The 19,150-nt window shown below is 50.4% G+C and overlaps 1 protein-coding gene across 3 annotated transcripts in view; it reads right to left on the reverse strand.

The window, feature by feature from the left end:
* Positions 1 to 16,396: 16,396 nt before the first annotated feature.
* The window catches only part of CLPB (ClpB family mitochondrial disaggregase), a 142,055-nt gene continuing 139,301 nt past the window's right edge, over positions 16,397 to 19,150 (reverse strand). For all 3 annotated transcript variants that reach the window (XM_051822565.2, XM_002708715.5, XM_008264387.4), the window contains 4 exons: positions 18,835 to 18,908; positions 18,622 to 18,741; positions 18,388 to 18,492; positions 16,397 to 17,989 (listed from right to left, as the gene is read on the reverse strand). In XM_051822565.2, the coding sequence (XP_051678525.2) occupies positions 17,741 to 17,989; positions 18,388 to 18,492; positions 18,622 to 18,741; positions 18,835 to 18,908 (548 nt within the window). In that variant the 3' untranslated portion in view covers positions 16,397 to 17,740. The remainder of the gene's footprint in view (positions 17,990 to 18,387; positions 18,493 to 18,621; positions 18,742 to 18,834; positions 18,909 to 19,150) is intronic.

Consider the following 19,150-nt stretch of genomic DNA (forward strand, 5'->3'; position numbering starts at 1 on the left):
GAACTTATTCCCTTGAAGAGGTTTCTTTTTTGTGCATAGAATCTTTAGGCTTTTCTAAGCATATTCTCATCTGTAAGTGCATGACTTTACTTCCTTTTTAATTTGGGTGCCTTCTACTAATTTTTCTTGAGTAATTATTCTTTTTAGGCCTTGTGTACTCCCTTGAACAGAAGGTGGTAAAAGCAGACGTCCTTGTCTTGTTCCTGATCTTAGAAGAAAATCTTTCAGTCTTTCACCACTGAGTGAGATGTTCTCTCTGAGTGTTTGACAGAAGGATTTTTTTTTTGACAGGCAGAGTGGACAGTGAGAGAGACAGAGAGAAAGGTCTTCCTTTGCCGTTGGTTCACCCTCCAATGGCCGCTGTGGCCGGTGCGCTGCGGCCAGCGCACCACGCTGATCCGATGGCAGGAGCCAGGTGCTTCTCCTGGTCTCCCGTGGGGTGCAGGGCCCAAGCACTTGGGCCATCCTCCACTGACAGAAGGATTTTTTATGTCCAGGTAGTTTCCTTCTATTCCTCATTCGCATTTTTATCATCAAAGTGTGTTGTTCTCTCAGTGCCTTTTCTGCACCAGTTGAGATGCTCATGTGTTTTTTTTTTTTTCTCTTCAGTGTGGTGTATTCCATTGATTTTCTTTCATTTTTTTATTTTTTAAAAGATTTATTTTATTTATTTGACAGAGTTACAGAGAGAGGTAGAGACAGAGAGAGAGAGGTCTGGTTCACTCCCCAGATGGCCACAACAGCCGGAGCTGCGCTTATCCAAAGCCAAGAGCCAGGAGCTTCTTCAGGGTCTCCCATGTGGGTGCAGAGGCCCAAGGACTTGGGCCATCTTCTACCACTTTCCCAGGCCATAGCAGAGAGCTGGATTGGAAGAGGAGCAGCCGGGACTAGAACCGGCGCCCATATGGGATGCTGGCACTTCAGGCCAGGGCTTTAACATGCTGTGCCACAGTGCCAGCCCCTTTCTTTTCTGTTTTAAGATTTATTATTTATTTGAAAGTCAGAGTTACACAGAAAGAGAAGGAGAGGCAGAGAGACAGAGAGAGAAGTCTTTCATCTGCTGGTTAACTTCCCAATTGGCCACAACAGCCAGAACTCTGCTGATCAGAAGACAGGAGCCAGTAGCTTCTTCTGGGTCTCCCACAAGGGTGCAGGGACCCAAGGACTTGGGTCATCTTCCACTACTTTCCCAGGCTATAGCACAGAGCTGGATCGGAAGTGGAGCAGCTGGGACTCAAACTAGCACCCACATGAAATTCTGGCACTGCAAGCAACGGCTTTACCCACTATGCCGCAGTGCTGGCCCCGATAGATTTTTTTCTTTTTTTAAAGATTTTATTTATTTTATTTGAGAGAGAGACCATTATAGATAGTGAGAGGGAGAGACCGAGAGAAAGGTCTTCCGTCCACTGGTTCACTCCCCAAATGGCTGCAATGGCTGGAGCTGGGCTGATCCGAAGCCAGGAGCCAGGAGCCTCCTCTGGGTCTCCCAGGCAGGTGCAGGGGCCCAAGGACATGGGACCATCATCTACTGCTTTCCCGCAGCAGAGATCTGGATTGGAAGAGGAGCAGTTGGGACTAGAACTGGCGCCCATATGGGATACCATCACTGCAGGTGGAGGATTAACCTATGCCACAGCGCTGGCCCCGATAAATTTTCATATACTGAAATATCCTTACAATCTAGGACTAAATTTTGCTCGAAACTGTATAATTTTCTACAAATGCTTTTGAATTCCGTTTGCTAGTGTTTCGTTAAGGATCCTTAGATCCTTGTGGATAAGGGACAGTGGGTTGTAGGTTTCTGTCGTGTCACTCTGCATTGGTGTCAGGGCCACGCTGGCATGAAGAATGAGACAGGAAGCATTCTCTCATTTTCAATCTTTTGTAAAAGTCTGCAAAGACCCGGGTTAGAGTTTCTTCAAATATTTGGTAGAACTCACCACTGACGGTGAGTACAGCCAGGAGCCAGGAGCTTCTTCCGAGTCTCCCACGTGGATGCTGGGGCCCAAGGACTTGGGCCATCTTCTATTGCTTTCCCAGGCCATAGCAGAGAGCTGGATCAGAAGTGGAGCAGCTGGGACATGAACCAGTGCCCATCTGGGATGCTGGCACTGTAGCCAGTGGCTTTATCTGCTATGCCACAGCACCAGCCCAAGGTTAGTCTCTTAAATCATGTAGAAAAAAGTACAATTATAAACCACTGTTAGATAGAATAATACTAGTACTTATCTACCTATCTATCTGTCAGAGAGAGGGGGTGGGGAGAGGGGGAGGGGGGAGAGAGGAGGAGAGAAGTGGGGAGAGGGGGTGAGAGGAGGGGAGAGGGGGTGAGAGGGGGAGAGAGGGGGAGAGGTCTTTCAGCTGCTGGTTCATTCCTCAGATGGCTGCAATGGCCAGAGCTGGCCCAGGTTGAAGCCAGGAGCCAGGAGTCTCTTCCAGGTTTCTCAGGTGGGTGCAGGGCCCCAAGCACTTGGGCCATCTTTCCCTGCTTTCTCAGGCATATGAGCAGGGAGCTGGGTTGGAAGTGGAGCAGCTGGGACTTGAACTGACACCCATATGGAATGCCGGTGCTGCAGGAAGCAGCCTCACCCCCCTATGCGACAATGCCAGCCCCAAGCTAGTTTTTATAATCCCCATGTCTTTCGCCGAGATTTTAATGTTTCTTCTAAGGCATCGAGTTCCATCTGGAGTCCTGGCTTCTGTTCCTGCAGGGCTCTGTCGGGGGCAGGGCAGGCTTAGTGGTAAGGGCCTCGCTCAGCTCTTGTTTATCTGGGAATACCTTAATTTCACTCTCGTTTTTGAGGGAAATTTTTGCTGGATATAAGATTTCTGTTTGATAAGTTTTTCCTTTAGCACTTTGTATATATCCACCATTGCTAGTTTCCGGTGAGAAATTTGCTGATAATCTTACTGCTATCTCTTGAATAAGACGCCTTTCTCTCTGGTGACTTCCAGATTCTCTCAGGTCATTCAGAATTATAATGTGTCTTGGTGAGACTTTCAGTTCCTCTTACTTGGAGTTTGTTGAGCATCTTAGACATTTAGAGTCGTGTCTTTCATCAGCTTTGGTCATTAAACATTTTCTCTCTCTGGGACTCTCACAGGTTACATCTTGGTCTAGATGATGGTGGCCCAGTAGAGGAGCCGTCAGCTGCTGGCTCCATTGGCAGGAAGCTGCAATCAGGAATCCAAGCTGGGAATCGAGCGTCTTAGGCTCTGTTCATTCTTTCTTTCTGTTCCTGGCTTGATAATTCCCATTGTCCTAGGTTTAACGCCATTAATTCTTTTTCTTATGCTGCTCAAATCTGCTTTTGAATCCTTCTAGTGACTTTTTTCTTTTTAAAAGATCCATTTATTTATTTGAAAGGCAGAGTTACAGCGAGGCAGAGAAGGGGGAGGGGAGAGGTCTTTCATCTGCTGGTTCACTCCCCAGATGGCCACAACGGCTGGAGCTGCGCCGATCCGAAGCCAGGAGCCAGGAGCTTCCTTCAGGTCTCCCATGGGGGTGCAGGGGCCCAAGGACTTGGGCCATCTTCCACTGCTTTCCCAGGCCATAGCCGAGCACTGGATTGGAAGTGGAGCAGCTGGGTCTTGAACTGGTGCCCATCTGGGATGCTTACACTGCAGGCAGTGGCTTTCCCCACTACGCCACAGTGCCGGCCCCCTCTAGGAAACTTTTTATTTCAGTTTTTTCACTTTTCATCTTCACAATTTTTTTTGCTTTCATGTTCTATATCTCTTCTGGTATTTATATTTTAAAAAGATGATTATTATAGAATTTCAAAAAATTTGAGAGGCAGAAAGACAGATGGAGGTGAGGGGAGAGAGAGAGAGAGCTCTCATCTGTTGGTTCATTTCCCAAATGCACACAATAGCTGGAGCTTCCCTGGCCCAAAGCCTGGAGCTGAAAACTCAGTCCAGGCATCTGACATGAATGGTGGGAGCACAATTACTCGTGTTGTTGCTGTTTCCCAGGTCTGCCCTTGTGGGAAGCTGGAGTCAGAAGCTGGGGCCAGGAATCGAACTCAGAGACTGACATGGGCTATGGCTTGCTTAACTGGCATCTTCAGCACAAGCCTAAATGCCTGTCCCTCATTGATATGTACGTTTTGTTTGTACATTATTTTTCTCAAATCTTCCTTTGGTTGTTAGCATTTTTTAAAATTTATTTTTAACTTATTTGAAATGCAGTTACAGAGAGAGTAGGAGAGAGAAAGAGAGAGATCAATTGATCTTCTATGCACTGGTTCACTCCCCAAATGGCCGTAATGGCCAGGGCTGGGCCAGGCTGAAACTCGGAGCCTGGAGCTTCATCCAGGTCTCCCAAGTGGGTGCAGGAATCCAAGCACTTGGACTCCCTTCTGCTGCTTTCCCAGAAGAAGCTCCTGACTTCTGGTTGGTTCAGCTCTGGCTGTTGTAGCCATTTGGGGGGTGAACCAGCAGATGGAAGATCTCTCTCTGTCTTTCCCTCTGTCTGTAACTCTGCCTCTCAAATAAATAAATCTTTTTTTTTTTAATATTTATTTATTTGCAAGAGTTACACAGAGAGAGGGAAAGACGGAGACAGAAATCTTCAATCTGCTGGCTCAATCTGCAAATAGCCACAACAGTTGGAGCTGGGCCTAGGCAAAGCCAGGGGCCAGGAGCTTCATCCCAGTCTCCCACATGAGTGCAGGTGCCCGAGGACTAGGACCATCTTCCACTGCTTTCTCAGGTGCATTAGCAGGGAGTTGGTTTGGAAGTAGAGCAGCCAGGACTCAAACCAGTGCCCATATGGGATGCTGGCATTGCAGATTGGCAGCTTTACCTGCTGTGCCATAGCACTGGCCCCATGCAGTTGCTTTTGAATGTCCTAGGTCTGCCTCCCAACAGGGGAAAAGAGCAGTGAAGGTGGCACTGGGGGGAGGAAGGATGCCAGCTTTTTAAACCCCCTGAAAGTCACTTCAGGCAGAGGAGGAGCTTGCAACAAACCTGGTGGAACAAATAGTGGCCTCGGCCTCTTTGTCTCAATGTCTGTGAGCAGAGGAAGCTGTCTGGATTCGGAGCCCAGAGCCCAGATAGTTGGAGGACTGGGTCCTTTTTGCCTATTCTGGCTCCCACAGTGCATTCAAGCTGCTTTTAGGAACACCCGCGGGGTGGCCTGTCACTGGGGGAAGATGCGGAAGGCTGGCATGTGCAGCTGCTACTGTGTTAAGAGCTGAAATTGACCAAAAGCAACAATAGTTTATCATGCAAGCCTTCCCTGGGAAGTTACAGGACTCCAGAGTTGCAAAGTTGTATCAGACAGATTCTGCCAGTGCAGCTGTTCTCCAGCATGTGGACTGGCTTAGATTTAAACTGCGAAGCACACATGCAGTGCTCCATCCGCCATACTTTTTTCTCCCTTTTCCTCCGTTATTTTAAGTAGACTGTGTTGGTTAACTTCAGTTTGGCCCATGGGTTAAGAGATATCTACACAGGGTTATGATAAAACCAGAGGAGGAATGCTCATTGCACGACAGATCCTAGGGGCCAGCGCTGGAGCACAGTGGCTTAAGCTGCCGCCTGCAAGGTGGGCGTGCTCTGTCCCGGCTGCTCCACTTCCGATCCAGCTCCCTGGTGATGCGCCTGGGAGAGCAATGGGAGATGGCTCAAGTGCTTGGTCCTGCCACCCACGTGGGAGACACAAATGGAGTTCTGGGCTCTCGGCTTCTGCCTGGCCCAGACTTGGCTGTTGGGACCACTTGGGGAGTGGACCAGTGGATGAAAGAGTCTCTGAGAGAGTCTCTGTCACTCTGCCTTTCAAAAAAACAAAACAAACAAACAAAAAAAACCAACAACAACAAAGATGCTGGCTGTGGACTAAGAGCATGTGGCGGGACTTGATGCATGCACGCCTTTGTGAGGACAAGTTGCTCTGCTGCTCCCTGCTGGGGTGGGTGGCGCTGGGCAGTGTGAGCGCTTCCCTAAAGTGCAGGTTTGGGAAGGCTGAAATGGGTGTTGAGCAGCAGGTCGTGAGGATACTGTATGACAGTGATTCCATGAGGGCCGTGAGACCCAAGTCCTCAGGGGAGGTGGGATTAGCAGGGATACGCTAATGTAGGGGACTGAGGAAGGCAGAAAAGGAGCACCAGGTGTGGGCGAGCAGGTGTTGGACAGGGCATTCATGGGAAAGCACGAGGTACCAGGGCTGTGCTGGGGAAGCGAGAAAGCGATGCGAGGGTTAACATCTTCCTAAGTGCGGGGCAGTGATGGGAAAACCATAGACCACCTGACGTTGTCTCATGGCCTTAATCTTGAAAACAAAGGAGCTGGGAGAGAGGATGAGGAATGATGGAGAAGCCGTGGAGTTCACTTCTTGGGGAGAGAACAGGAGCAGACTCTGCATGAAGAGCTACAGGGACAGTGGCCTCCTAGGGGGCAGCCAGAGTGGGCAGTGTTCAGGGCACAGCGAGGGCGAAGCAGTGCTCCAGCCAGAGGCGCTTACGGAGAAGAATTCGCTAAGTCAGTTGGGACCACATTAGAGAAAATGATTGGAAATCTGTAAAGAAGCTGGAGGAGCCGGCACCACGGCTCACTAGGCTAATCCTCCGCCTAGCGGCGCCGGCACACCGAGTTCTAGTCCCGGTCGGGGCACTGGATTCTGTCCCAGTTGCCCCTCTTCCAGGCCAGCTCTCTGCTGTGGCCCGGGAGTGCAGTGGAGGATGGCCCAAGTCTTTGGGCCCTGCACCCCATGGGAGACCAGGAGGAAGCACCTGGCTCCTGGCTTTGGATAAGCGCAGCGTGCCGGCGTAGTGGCCATTTGGGGGGTGAACCGATGGAAGGAAGACCTTTCTCTTTCTCTCTCTCTCTCTCTCACTCTCACTCTCTCTCACTGTCTAACTTTGCCTGTCACCTCTCCCCCCAAAAAAAAAGAGCTGGAGGAAACCACTCACAATGGAGGTTCTTCAAATCCACATTTCTTCTCCTTCTCCTTCTTCTTCTTTTTTTTTTTTTTTTTTTTTTTTTTTTAAGATTTGAAAGAGTTGGAGATCTTCCACTGCTGCAGGAGCCTGGAACTCCATCTGGGTCTCCCACATGGGTGCAGGGGCCCAAGTATGTGTGTGTGTGTGTGTGTGTGTGTGTGTGTATTTTAGATTTATTTACTTGAAAGAGTTGCACAGAGAAAGGAGAGGCAGAGAGAGAGAGAGACAGAGAGAGAGACAGAGAGAGAGGGGGAGAGAGGTCTTCCATCACTGGTTCACTCCCCAGATGGCCGCAATGGCTGGAGCTGAGCCATTCCAAAGCTGGGAGCCAGGAGCTCTCACTGTGTCTCCCTCTCTGTAACTCTGCCTTTCAAACAAGTAAATAAATCAAGTAAGTAAATGAATCTTAAAAAAAAAAAAAAAGAAAAACCATACATTGGCCATCTGGGAGGATGTAGGGGGTGTTTACCCAATACCCAAATACTACTGGGATGTCAGGCTAAAAACCAATATACAGCACATAACAGCTGGTGCTGGACAGGAAAACCCACTGGGTCCCATGCAAGCAAACACAAAAAACTGTTCTGTAGTTATTCCTTTAATCCATGTTGTTGTTTTCACAACAAACCTGTGAAAATGAGCTGAGAAAGGCAGCCCCACCAAAAAGCAGTAAACCCCCCAGCATGAAAGTCAGAGTTACAGAGGTCAGTTGGTCGGTCGGTCAGTCTTCTATCTGTGGGTTCACTCCCCAATTGGCTGCAATGGCCGGAGCTGAGCTGATCTGATCTGAAGCCAGGAGCCAGGAGCTTCTTCTTGATCCCCCACACGGGCCCAAGGACTTGGGCCATCTTCTTCTTTTATTTTATTTTATTTTATTTTTTTAATTTATTTTTTTTTTTGACAGGCAGAGTGGACAGTGAGAGAGAGAGAGAGAAAGGTCTTCCTTTGCTGTTGGTTCACCCTCCAATGGCCGGCGCCCTGCGGCTGGCGCAGCGCGCCAATCCGATGCCAGGAGCCAGGTACTTATCCTGGTCTCCCATGGGGTGCAGGGCCCAAGTACTTGGGCCATCCTCCACTGCACTCCCGGGCCACAGCAGAGAGCTGGCCTGGAAGAGGGGCAACTGGGACAGAATCCGGTGCCCCGACCGGGACTAGAACCTGGTGTGCCAGCGCCGCAAGGCAGAGGATTAGCTTAGTGAGCCGCAGTGCGGCTGGGCCATCTTCTACTGCTTTCCCAGGCCATAGCAGAGAGCTAGATCGGAAGTGGAGTAGCTGGGACTCCAGGGGGCACCTTTACCTGCTACCCCACAATTCCGGCCTCGAGTGCTGGTTACTTTCTTGCATTTCCCTGCTGATCCACAGGTGAGGAGCAGGGTTTCCTAGTCTTCATTCACAGTAGTCTTGAGACCCTGTCTCACTGCTGAAGCCCTAGCACCAGCCACTGGGCTGACAGCTGGTTGCAAGTCTCTGTGGCTCCTTGACCTTGATTTTCACTCTCCTGAGTTCTAGGCTCTCGTTAGTTTCCAGCACCTCAGGCTGTCCCATTCCCAGTTGCAAGTCTAGTTGTGTGTGGGGCCTTTGGTTACATGCTTAGTGCTGTGGGGTGGGCAGGCGATCCCTTTCCACCTGTGGCTTCCGGGGCGGGGCATCATTCCAGTGTTACCAGAGGCTCAAACCTGGTCACTTTGTGCCCTCAGTGTGGCATTTCAGGTACTTCGACACAAGGACACTTGCCTGTCTCCCTTTGCTGCCACTTTCCTCCTCTCTACCTTTCCACAGCCGCCCCTCATGCCACTCTTGCCTTCCTCTCAGAGGTCAATTCACTTACCCCCTCGTTTGCACACAGCACTGTGCATGTCCTGGGAGCCTAGATTCAGAAAACATCAGCTCCAGAAGTGTTACCTGTGCACACAGGAATGCACCTGATGTGAATTTTACTCGGGGAAAACGCTGCCCAGGGCCGGGCATTGGGTGCAAAGGTGCAGACGCTGCGTGAATGCCCTCATCCCACATGGGAGCCTTGGCTCAATCCTGGCCCTGCTCCTTGCTAACATGCATCCTGGAAGATGACAGATGGCTCAAGGACTTGGACCCCTGCCACCCTTGTGGGAGACCCAGACTGACTGGCTTCCTGGCTTCAGCCTGGCCCAGCCTGGCTGCTGTGGGCATTTGAGGAGTGAACCAGAGGACAGATCTCTCTGCCTTTCAAATAAAGAACTCATGACTAGAGGGGACCTTAGCCTTCATCTCCACCAATTCCTCCATTTACAAAAATGCTGTCCAGTTAGGTTTGTATTTGATAATAGGTATTGATATTTTATTCTATTAATTATTAAGCCATCCTTTCTCAGAGCCTCATTTTCATTTGCCAGAATTTTTTATGCCTTTCTATATAATTTTTTTAAAGATTTATTCTATTTATTTGAAAGAGTTTGAGAGGTAGAGCAGAGAGGTCTTCCATCCGCTGGTTCACTCCTCAGATGGCTGCAACAGCCAGAGTTGCGCTGATCCAAAGCCAGGAGCCAGGAGCATCTTCCGGGTCTCCCATGTGGGTGCAGGGGCCCAAGGACTTGGGCCATCTTCTGCCTTCCCAGGCCATAGCAGAGAGCTGGACTGGAAGAGAAAGAGCCGGGACTAGAACCAGTGCCCATGTGGGATGCCTGTGCTTCAGGCCAGGGCTTTAACCAGCTGTGCCACAGCGTCGGCCCCTCCATATAATTTTTTAAAAAAAATTTATTTAGGGGGCCGGCGCTGTGGTATAGCGGGTAAAGCTGCTGCCTGCAGTGCCGGCATCCCACATGGGTGCCAGTTCAAGTCCCAGCTGCTCCACTTCAATCCAGCTCTCTGCTATGGCCTGGGAAAGCAGGAGAAGATGGCCCAATTCCTTGGGCCCCTGTACCCACATGGGAGACCCGGAAGAAACTCCTGGCTCCTGATCAGCACGGCTCTGGTCACTGCGGCCAATTGGAAAGTGAACCAGAGGATGGAAGACCTTTCTCTCTCTGCCTCTCCTCTCTCTGTGTGACTCTTTCAAATAAATCTTTAAAAAATATGTATTTATTTGAGAGTAGTTACAGTGAGAGGGAGAGACAGAGAAAGGTCTTCCACCTGCTGGCTCACTCCTCAAATGGCCACAATGGCTGGAGCTGAGCCAATCCGAAGCCAGAAACCAGGAGCTTCTTCCATGTGGGTGCAGGGGCCCAAGGACCTGGGCCATCCTCCACTGTTTTCCCAGGCTACAGCAGAGATCTGGATCGGAAGAGGAGCAGCTGGGACACAAACCAGCGCTCATATGGGATGCTGGTGGCACAGGTGGAGGCTTAGCCCATTACGCCACAGCACTGGCCCCTATAATTTTCTTATTAAACTTATTCTTTAGTGTTCTGTAACTTTGTATAAGCCACACATTAATATGGTTCAAAACTTAACAAAGAAGCATTAAAAATGAACAAAGTGTGGCCGGCACCGTGGCTCAATAGGCTAATCCTCTGCCTGCGGTGCCGGCACACCTGGTTCTAGTCCCAGTCGGGGCACCGGATTCTGTCCCAGTTGCCCCTATTCCAGGCCAGCTCTCTGCTGTGGCCAGGGAGTGCAGTGGAGGATGGCCCAAGTGCTTGGGCCCTGCACCCGTGTGAGAGACCATGAGAAGCACCTGGCTCCTGGCTTCAGATCAGTGTGGTGATTTTTTCATTCAAAAAAAAAAAAAAAAAAAAATAAATAAATAAAATGAACAAAGTGAATTTTCCCTTCCATTGCTGTCCCCAAATCGCCCAGTTCTGTTCCCTCCCAGACACGCAGGAGCAAACATTCACACCGATTTGTTGCCATTGTGAATGGAATGCTTTTCTTTTGTTGCTGTTTCTAGTTGATTATTGCTACAACAGAGAAATGACTGATTTTTGTTCATTTATCTTTTATTCAGCCACTAAATTTCCTTATTAATCCTAACAAGTTTTCACTGTGGTATTTGAGTTGTCTAAATACACAGTTGTATATCAGCAGAGCAAGATTGTTTTTTCCAACATGACTATTTATTTCCTTTCCTAATTGCTCTCTCCTGTATGTTCAATATTGAATCCTGTTTTATTTTAGAATCTAATAGCATTAGTATTTATATATGTATTTTTATGTATTTTATTTATTTGAAAGAAGTAGAGAGGTAGATACCAAGAGACAGAGAGGTCTTCCATCTGCTGGTTCATTCCCCAAATGGCTGCAATGGCCAGAGCTGAGCCGATCCAAAGCCAGGAGCTGGGCCATCTTCTGTTTTCCCAGGCCACAGCAGAGAGCTAGATGGGAAGTGGAGCAGCCAGGACTTGAACCGGGGCCCATATGGGATGCAGCGCTGCAAGGCAGTCTGGCCCCAGAACTTTAGTATTTACAGTTAAAAATTGTTTACTACTGGTTTTTGATCAAATGATTTATTTTCCTTAGAGTTTTACCAAATTATACTTAAAGGTACAAAGTGTCATCCACTGCTTTTCTTTTTTTCCCCCCAAAGAAACTGTTTATTTAATGAGTACAAGTTTCATAAGTACACCTTTTAGGAATATGGTGATTCTTCCCATCATACCAGCCCTCCATCCCCGACTCCCACCCCACTCCCACCCCACCTCCTCCTCTCTCTCCCATTCCCAGTATCTGCTTTTCAGCATATACTGATATAATGATGTTTCAAATCTCCTTTAATGTAAAAAGCTCTATTTTGGAAGAATTTGACTTACAGAAAAGTTCCAAAACCCATAAAAAGAATTTCTGTATAGCTTTCCCTATTTCCCAAGTGTTAATACTTGTCATTCTGAGTTTGTATATACATCTGAATATGCATGGATTTCAAAAGTTTTTGCAACAAAACAGACTTTTAATTCCGTTCTTCATGAATTTTTTTGAAATATCCTTGTAGAGAAGACTTCCTGGGCCTGATAAAGGGAGCCCCTCTCCCCAGATGACAATGTTAGGAATGAGAAATCAGACAAAAACATACAGATATAGAGAAGAGAAAACTTTTAGGTGAACTCTGGCCACAAATGTGAAACTAGAGCAAATGAGTTATTTCCCAGCAAATGCTGAGCTAAAATATACCTTGATTAGAACAGCTGATTACTGAAGAAACTGGAAATACAGTTAAAGCTGTATTCTTTTAAATGATCGTGTTCATTAAACTTTTAAATTTAAATATATTTGCAAAAATGCACAAATCATGAGTGTTTATACTAAAGTTCAGTGAACACATCCCTGTAGCCTCCACAGAGATGTGTTCTAGGCTTCGTTACATAAATTTTTTTAGATCATGGAAAAAATAGATGCTGTTGACTTTTTTTTTTTTAAAGGTTTATTTATTTGAAAGAATTGCAGGGAGAGACAGATCTCTCATCCGCTGGTTTAGTTCCTAAATCGTGGCAGCAGCCAGGGTTGGGCCAGGCTGAAGTCAGGAGTCTGGAGCTTCAATTGTGTCTCCCACGTGGGTGCAGGGATGCAAGCACTTGGGCCACCTTCCGCTGTTTTCCAAGGTGCATTAGAGGGAGATGGATCAGAAGTGCAGTAGCTGGGACTCGAACCGGTGTCCATATGAGATGCCAGCATTGCAGGCAGCAGCTTACCCGATAAGCACAGTGCCAGCCCCCTCAATTTTCCAAAAGTCAGTGTGGGGCTGCCGTTGCAGTGCACCTGGTTAAGCCACTGCCTGTGAGGCTGGCATCACACACGAGCACCAGTTCAAGTCTCAGCTCCTCCACTTCCAATCCAGCTCCCTGCTAATGTGGCCTGGGAAGGCAGCAGAAGACGGCCCAAATGTTTGCGTCCCTGCCACTCATGTGTTAGACCTGGATGGAGTTCCTGGCTCCTGGCTTTGGTCTTGTCCAACTCTGGCCATTGTAGCCATTTGGGGAGTGAACCAGCAGATCAGAGACCTCTGACTCTCTAACTCTGCCTTTCAAATAAATAATTAATAAATATAAATTCAAATTTCAAGTTGGACTATATACTGTGAACACTTTTTATTTTTAAAGATTTATTTGAAAGAGCCGGGGGGGGGGGGGGAGTGAGTGAGTGAGTGTGTGTGTGTGTGTGTGTGTGTGTGTGTATGTTTGATTTTCCACCCACTGGTTCATGCCCCAGATAGCCACAACAGCCAGCGCTGGGCCAGGCCAAAGCCAGGAACCAGGAGATTCCTCCAGGTCTCCCAAGTGGGTGGCAGGGGCCCAAGAACTTGGGTCATCTTCCACTGCCTTTTCCAGGCCGTCAGCAGGGAGCTGGAGCGGAAGTGGAGCAGCCAGGACTTGAGCAGGTGCCTGTATGGGATACAGGTGCAATAAGCAGCAGCTTTACCTGCTACGCCACAGCGCTGGCCCTGCCCGGGCACATAAAGTTTACTTCAGCAATTATAAGGATACCTCAAAAAATACGGAAAAATGGAATCAAAAGATGTTCATTTTGGTGCAAAAAATTGCAACCCATGCATGGTTTTTACATAAAATGCATTTCAATCACAAGTCTAGCTTCAAGTATTCTAGGCACTTCAGTAAGGTGTCTGGGTCTTACCTTGTTCAGTCTGCTCAGAGCCCCTGTCCCAGCAGGCCCACCGCCTGAGTACAAGCAGCCGGCAAACACACGGCTCGCTGTGAAGAGCTTGGTGTGCTGCGGCGCCCGCCCGCCCACCCATCCCGACATCCCCAGATGCTGTCAGAGCCTGTCATGGAGCTAACATCTATCTGAACAGCTGGGGTTTGTCCTCTTGTGTTTGCTTGTATAAAAGTTGCCTGGTCTAGACTTATATGCCTGCTGCTGCCACAGCTGACTGAACAGGGGGACTGGCAGCCAGGCACAAAGCCACACTGAAGGTAGTGTTGGACCTGGTGTTTAAGATGCTGATTAAACGGCCCCATCTCATATTACATCCTGGGTCTGATCCCAGCTCTGGCTCCCAACTCCAGCTTCCTGCTAATACAGACCCGGGGAGGCAGCAGTAATGGTTTAAATGGTTGGGTCCCTGCTCCCAGCTTCAACCTCCTGGCTGTTGTGGGCATTGAGAATGAACCATTGGAACAGATGCACTCTCTTAAAAAAGAAAAAAGGTTTATCCAATAGGAATGTTGCATTCAGGATGGTTATTGAATGACTTGGAGCTTTTAAGAGAAGTCTAACAGCAAACATAAAAGGAGAGGAAAGGTGTACAGGAGAGGAACAAACTGAAAACATAATGGTACAGTCATGAAAAAGGCAGTCACAAATACTGTGGCATTGATCAGAACTGTAGGTATTGGGGCCGGCATGTGGCTTAGTGGGTAAAGTTGCCGCCTGTGGTGCCAGCATCCCATATGGGCACCGGTTTGAGTTCCGGCTGCTCCTCTTCCGATCCGGCTCTCTGCTATGGCCTGGGATAGCAATAGAAGATGGCCCAAGTGCTTGGGCCCCTGCACCCATGTGGGAGACCTGGAAGAAGCTCCTGGCTTCAGATCGGTGCAGCTCCAGCTGTTGCGGCCAATTGGGGAGTGAACCAGTGGATGGGAGACCTCTTTCTCTGTCTCTACCTCTCTCTGTAACTCTTTTAAATAAATCTTTATTTGAAAGGCAGAGTTGCAGAGAAGCAGAGGCAGAGAGAGAGGGAGGGAAAGCAGGTCTTCCATCTGCTGGTTCACTCCCCAGATGGCTGTAATGGCCGCAGCTGGGTTGATCTGAAGCTAAGAGCTTTATCCGGGTCTCCCACATGGGTGCAGGGGCTGAAGGATTTGGGCCACCTGCTTCTGCTTTCCCAGGCCATAGCAGAGAGCCAGATCGGAAGTGGAGCAGCTGGGACTCGAACCAGCTCCCATATGGGATGCTGGCACTGCAGGCAGTGGCTTTGCCTGCTTAGCCACCATACCAGCCCTCGATGATTTTTCATAACCTGCTCACCCAGGAGAGACCCGACCATCACTCCAGATGTGTGTGCCTGTGCTAATGTGTACAGCTGCCTCCTGGGTCTGTTTCGGTGAGAACACCTGGCTCCTGGCACCCAGAGCCTGCTTTCCCAGTACCAAGAAACCACTTGTTCCTAAGTCCCATTTATCCACGAACTGGGAGCTTCTTGGAAAAATGCCTGATGTCGGGGTTGGAACAAGAACAGTGTGAGTGAGTCTAGAATGTCCTATGGTGCCAGAGGAGATACTCAGAAGATGTCGAGAGCAGTTATGGAACAACACAGGAACTGGCTGGAAAGAGTTCCCAGTAGCCGAGTCTGGGCCAATTAGAGCAATGAAAGAAGTGTTATTAGTATTTTTTTAAAAAAGATTTATTTATTTTTTTGAAAGAGTTACACAGAGTGAGAAGGAGAAGCAGAGAGCAAGAGCGAGAGAGATCGATCTTCCATCTGCTGGTTTACTCCCCAGTTGGCTGCAATGGCCGGAGCTGCACCGATCTGAAGCAAGGAGCTTCTTCTGGGTCTCCCACATGGGTGCCGGGGCCCAAGGACTTGGGCCATCTTCCACTGCTTTCCCAGGCCACAGCAGAGAGCTGGGTGGGAAGTGGAACAGCCGGGACTCGAACCAGCATCCATATGGGATGCTGGCATTGCAGGTGGCGGCTTTACCTGCTACGCCACAGTGCCAGCTCCAGTATTTTATTTTAAAAGGTTTATTTATTTATTTGAAAGGCAGAGTTACTGAGAAGTCTTCCATCCGCTGGCTCACTCCCCAAATGGCTACAACAGCTGAAGCTGGGCTGATTGGAAGCCAGGAGCTTCCTCTGGGTCCCCAAGTCCTTCCCCCCGCAAGGACTTGGGCCATCTTCCACTGCTTTCCCAGGCCATAGCAGAGAGCTGGATTGGAAGTGGAGCAGCCGGGACTCGAACCGGCGCCCATATGGGATGCTGGCACTACAGGTGGTGGCTTTAACTGGTATGCCACAGTGCCCCCACCTCCGCCCATTTTAAAGATTTATTTATTTGAAAGGCAGAGTTAGAGAAGCAGAGGTAGAGGTAGAGAAGAGTATATAAATTGTTGAATAAATAAATGGAGGTAAAGGGACAGTTGAGGAGCTGGTGCTCTGGCGTAGCGTGTAAAGCCGCAGCCTGTAATGCTGGCATCTCACGTGGGTGCTGGCTCAAGTCCCGGCTGCTCCACTTCCGATCCAGCTTTCTGCTATGGCCTAGGAAGGCAGCAGAAGATGGACCCCTGCACCTGCGTGGGAAACCCCAGGAGTTCCTGGCTCTGGCCATTGCAGTCATTTGGGGAGTGAACCAGCAGATGGACCATCTTCTCTCTGCCTTTGCCTCTCTGTAACTCTGCCTTTCAAATAAACAAATCATCATCATTTTTTTTTTTAAAGAGACCATCAGTTGAGACAGAGATGGAATAAGGAAGCAAAGTCGTCATTTAGCAAACACAACATCAATACTTGTGAGAATCACTGATGATGGATGCCAAAATCAGCATACTTCTAAGGATAAATAAGACATTTACACAGCATCAAAGTATCTGACTGGGAGATTTTTATTAATGTCAAAGGAAACATTTTACAGTGGAGAAAACGGGACACACCTCCTTATCCTTGGGATGGTGAGACACCATGTCTGTGGGAGGCAGCAAAAGGCCTCAGCATCACTAACATGTCAGCCTGCAAAAATGCAGACCTTCTTCCAATCGTGAAAACAGGAGGCGCACCCAAACCAAGAGCCATTCACAGATGAGCAGTCTGGAGGAGTGTCAAGGTCACGAGAGACAAAGAGGAGCTGCCACAGGCTGATGGGGATGACAGGAACGTGGCCTGCACTGGAGCCCATAGGAAACCCAGAGTATCTGTAGACGGGTGAGTAGTACTGCCTCCGTGTGACTTCCTGAGTTTTGATAATTACAGTGTGGTTTGTAAAGTTGTTACTAATAGGAGAAATTGGGTAGATGGCGCGTGGGAACTCTGCCGTTCTCTGTGTGTGACAGAACAGCAGCGCCCACCACGAGCACGGCAGTCAAGGAGGGAGGCAGCGGCTGACAGCCCCGGGGCCGGGCCCCTGCTGGACCTCCTTCCATCACCCAGCGGTCTTCATCTCTGCCCTGGAGATGGGCCAAGCGAGGCCTGGAGTGGCCACCTGTGGTGGCTACAGCTGGGGCTGTCCATGGAGGCACCAGACTTTGCTGTGCCCTGCTAAGCTCAGATGGGTGCACTTGGGGCATTGTATCCAAACGTTCCGCTTAGTGACTAACATGCAGGCTGAATAGAGTTCCTGTCCCAACTCGGCTGGGTAGGCAGTACAGACAGGGCTTGGGCAGGCTCCCTGGGGGAGAGCCTGCCTTCCGATCTTGCCTGCTGCGGCTTCCCAGCGACTCTGCTGTCTGCGTGCTGGAGGAGGCCCCTCCTAGAAGTGCCTTACGTGGCCCAGGCTGATCCCAGGACACGGCTGCGAATGGTGGGTAGCAGAAAGGATGCTTCCCCTTAGAGCGCAGTGGTAGCTACAGCCTAAACTGGGTCTGGGCCTGAGCCTTGCACCCCTCCCCCATGCCTGGGGGCTGCTGTGGGGATTGCGCTGCACGAGGCCACTGGAGGGTGGCACATCACAGCCTGGTCCCTTTGCTTCCAGCCAGATCCGTCCTTAGCTGCCATACTCCTGAGCTTGCCGGGTCAGGGTGGGGAGAGGATGCTGTGAAGAGGCAGAGCTCTCCGCTCCCAGCCGTAACGGGCTGGGAAGGTGGCTCCTCTCGGGGAGCCATGCTAGCAGCTTATGGGCCCACACTGCTTCGGGCGGAGGAAGGCATGAGGGGAGGCGGGCTGGGTGCCAAGCCACAGTGGGGCCTTTATTGGATGTGGAGGGCAGGTGGGAGGTGCTAGAGGGTGTGGCACACCTTCTCAGGGTGGAGTGGGGCCCGGATGTCCAGTCTGTGGGTTTTGCTGTCTTTGTCGATGAGCTCCAGCCGCAGCTTGGGCAGCCGCTTCTCCGCCTGGGCTGAGGGCAGGTCGGGGCTCTTGAGCAGCTGCTTGTCGGAGTCCTCCACGGTGATGCGCAGAGTGCAGCCCCCGGGCAGCAGGTCCTGCTCGTAGGCTGCCGCCAGCTGGTTCACCACACGGCGCTCTACCTGCAGGCGGCGGGACGCACAGTGGCCATGGGGCCTTGGCCTGAGCCTGGAGGCTGGCTTGGGCCGCCTTTTCTCATGTGCAAACAGAGGTAATGAGACCCAGCCTGCAGTGGCATCAGGGCCTGAGGCTCTGATCCCTACTTGCGGCAGGGTTTCACCTGATCCTCTCGTGAGTGTGGTGCTCAGAAAGAGCATCTGCTCTGGCTGTGGAGAGTTCCAGCAGCCAAACTCAAGTGCAGGGATGGGAGCCTTTTTTTTGGCCAAGGGCCACCTGGATATTTGTAACATCATTCGTGGGCCATACAAAACTATCACCTTAAAAATCGGCCTGCTGTGGGTTTACTGGCTTTTCAGTCCTGCCCCAGGAGACGCAGGTACGGAGGAAGAGTGGCACTCACCTCGTGCTTGATGGAGCGGGCCCCATAGTGCACGTTGTAGCCGTCGACCAGCACGTCTGCCACCTCCCGGTCCCACAGCAGTGTGATGTTGTGCCTCTGCTTGGCCTGGGCCGGGGAGGGGACAGAGAGGGGTGTCTGCACATGGGCTGCGCGCGCAGGGCCCCACCCCAGGCTCCCCCTGCAGCATTCCAGGGGCTGATGTCCCATCCCCACCCACGGGAAATGCCCTCTTACTCTCTTGGCCCAGAAGTTCAGTTCCTTGTTGACGAGCTGGATGAGCTCCGAGTGGCAGAAGGGGAGGAAATAGACGATCTCATTGATGCGTCCCAGGAACTCGTCCCTCCGGAAGTGGGCCTGCAGGGCCAGGTTAGAGGTGGGGTGAATGAGGGGTCACGGGACCCTCGCCCACCCTAGGCTCGGGCAGGGAGTGCGGAGAGGAGCTCTTACTTTCAGAATGGGGCGGATCACGTTCTCCTTGAAGTTCTTTGAGATGGTGATCTTGTCACTGATCTGGACGTCCCCTGCAAGACACAAGCACTAGCTGTTTGCTTCCCCTGGGCCTGCCCCTCAGCCCTGCCTTGACCCGGTCCCTTCCAGCTCTGGGAGCTGCGCAGCCTGGGGGCCTTTAGGGTGGGAGGGGGAGAAGAGAAGAGCCAGGATCCAGATTTGGGTTCTGGCTGGGAAGAAGGGGCTCGGGCTGGAACAGAAAGCCCCCCCACCCCACTGGAGCGGCTCTTCCCTTTTGGACGAGCTGCCCCTCATT

This window comes from Oryctolagus cuniculus, chromosome 1 (assembly GCF_964237555.1).
Source record: "Oryctolagus cuniculus chromosome 1, mOryCun1.1, whole genome shotgun sequence".
Lineage (NCBI taxonomy): Eukaryota > Metazoa > Chordata > Mammalia > Lagomorpha > Leporidae > Oryctolagus > Oryctolagus cuniculus.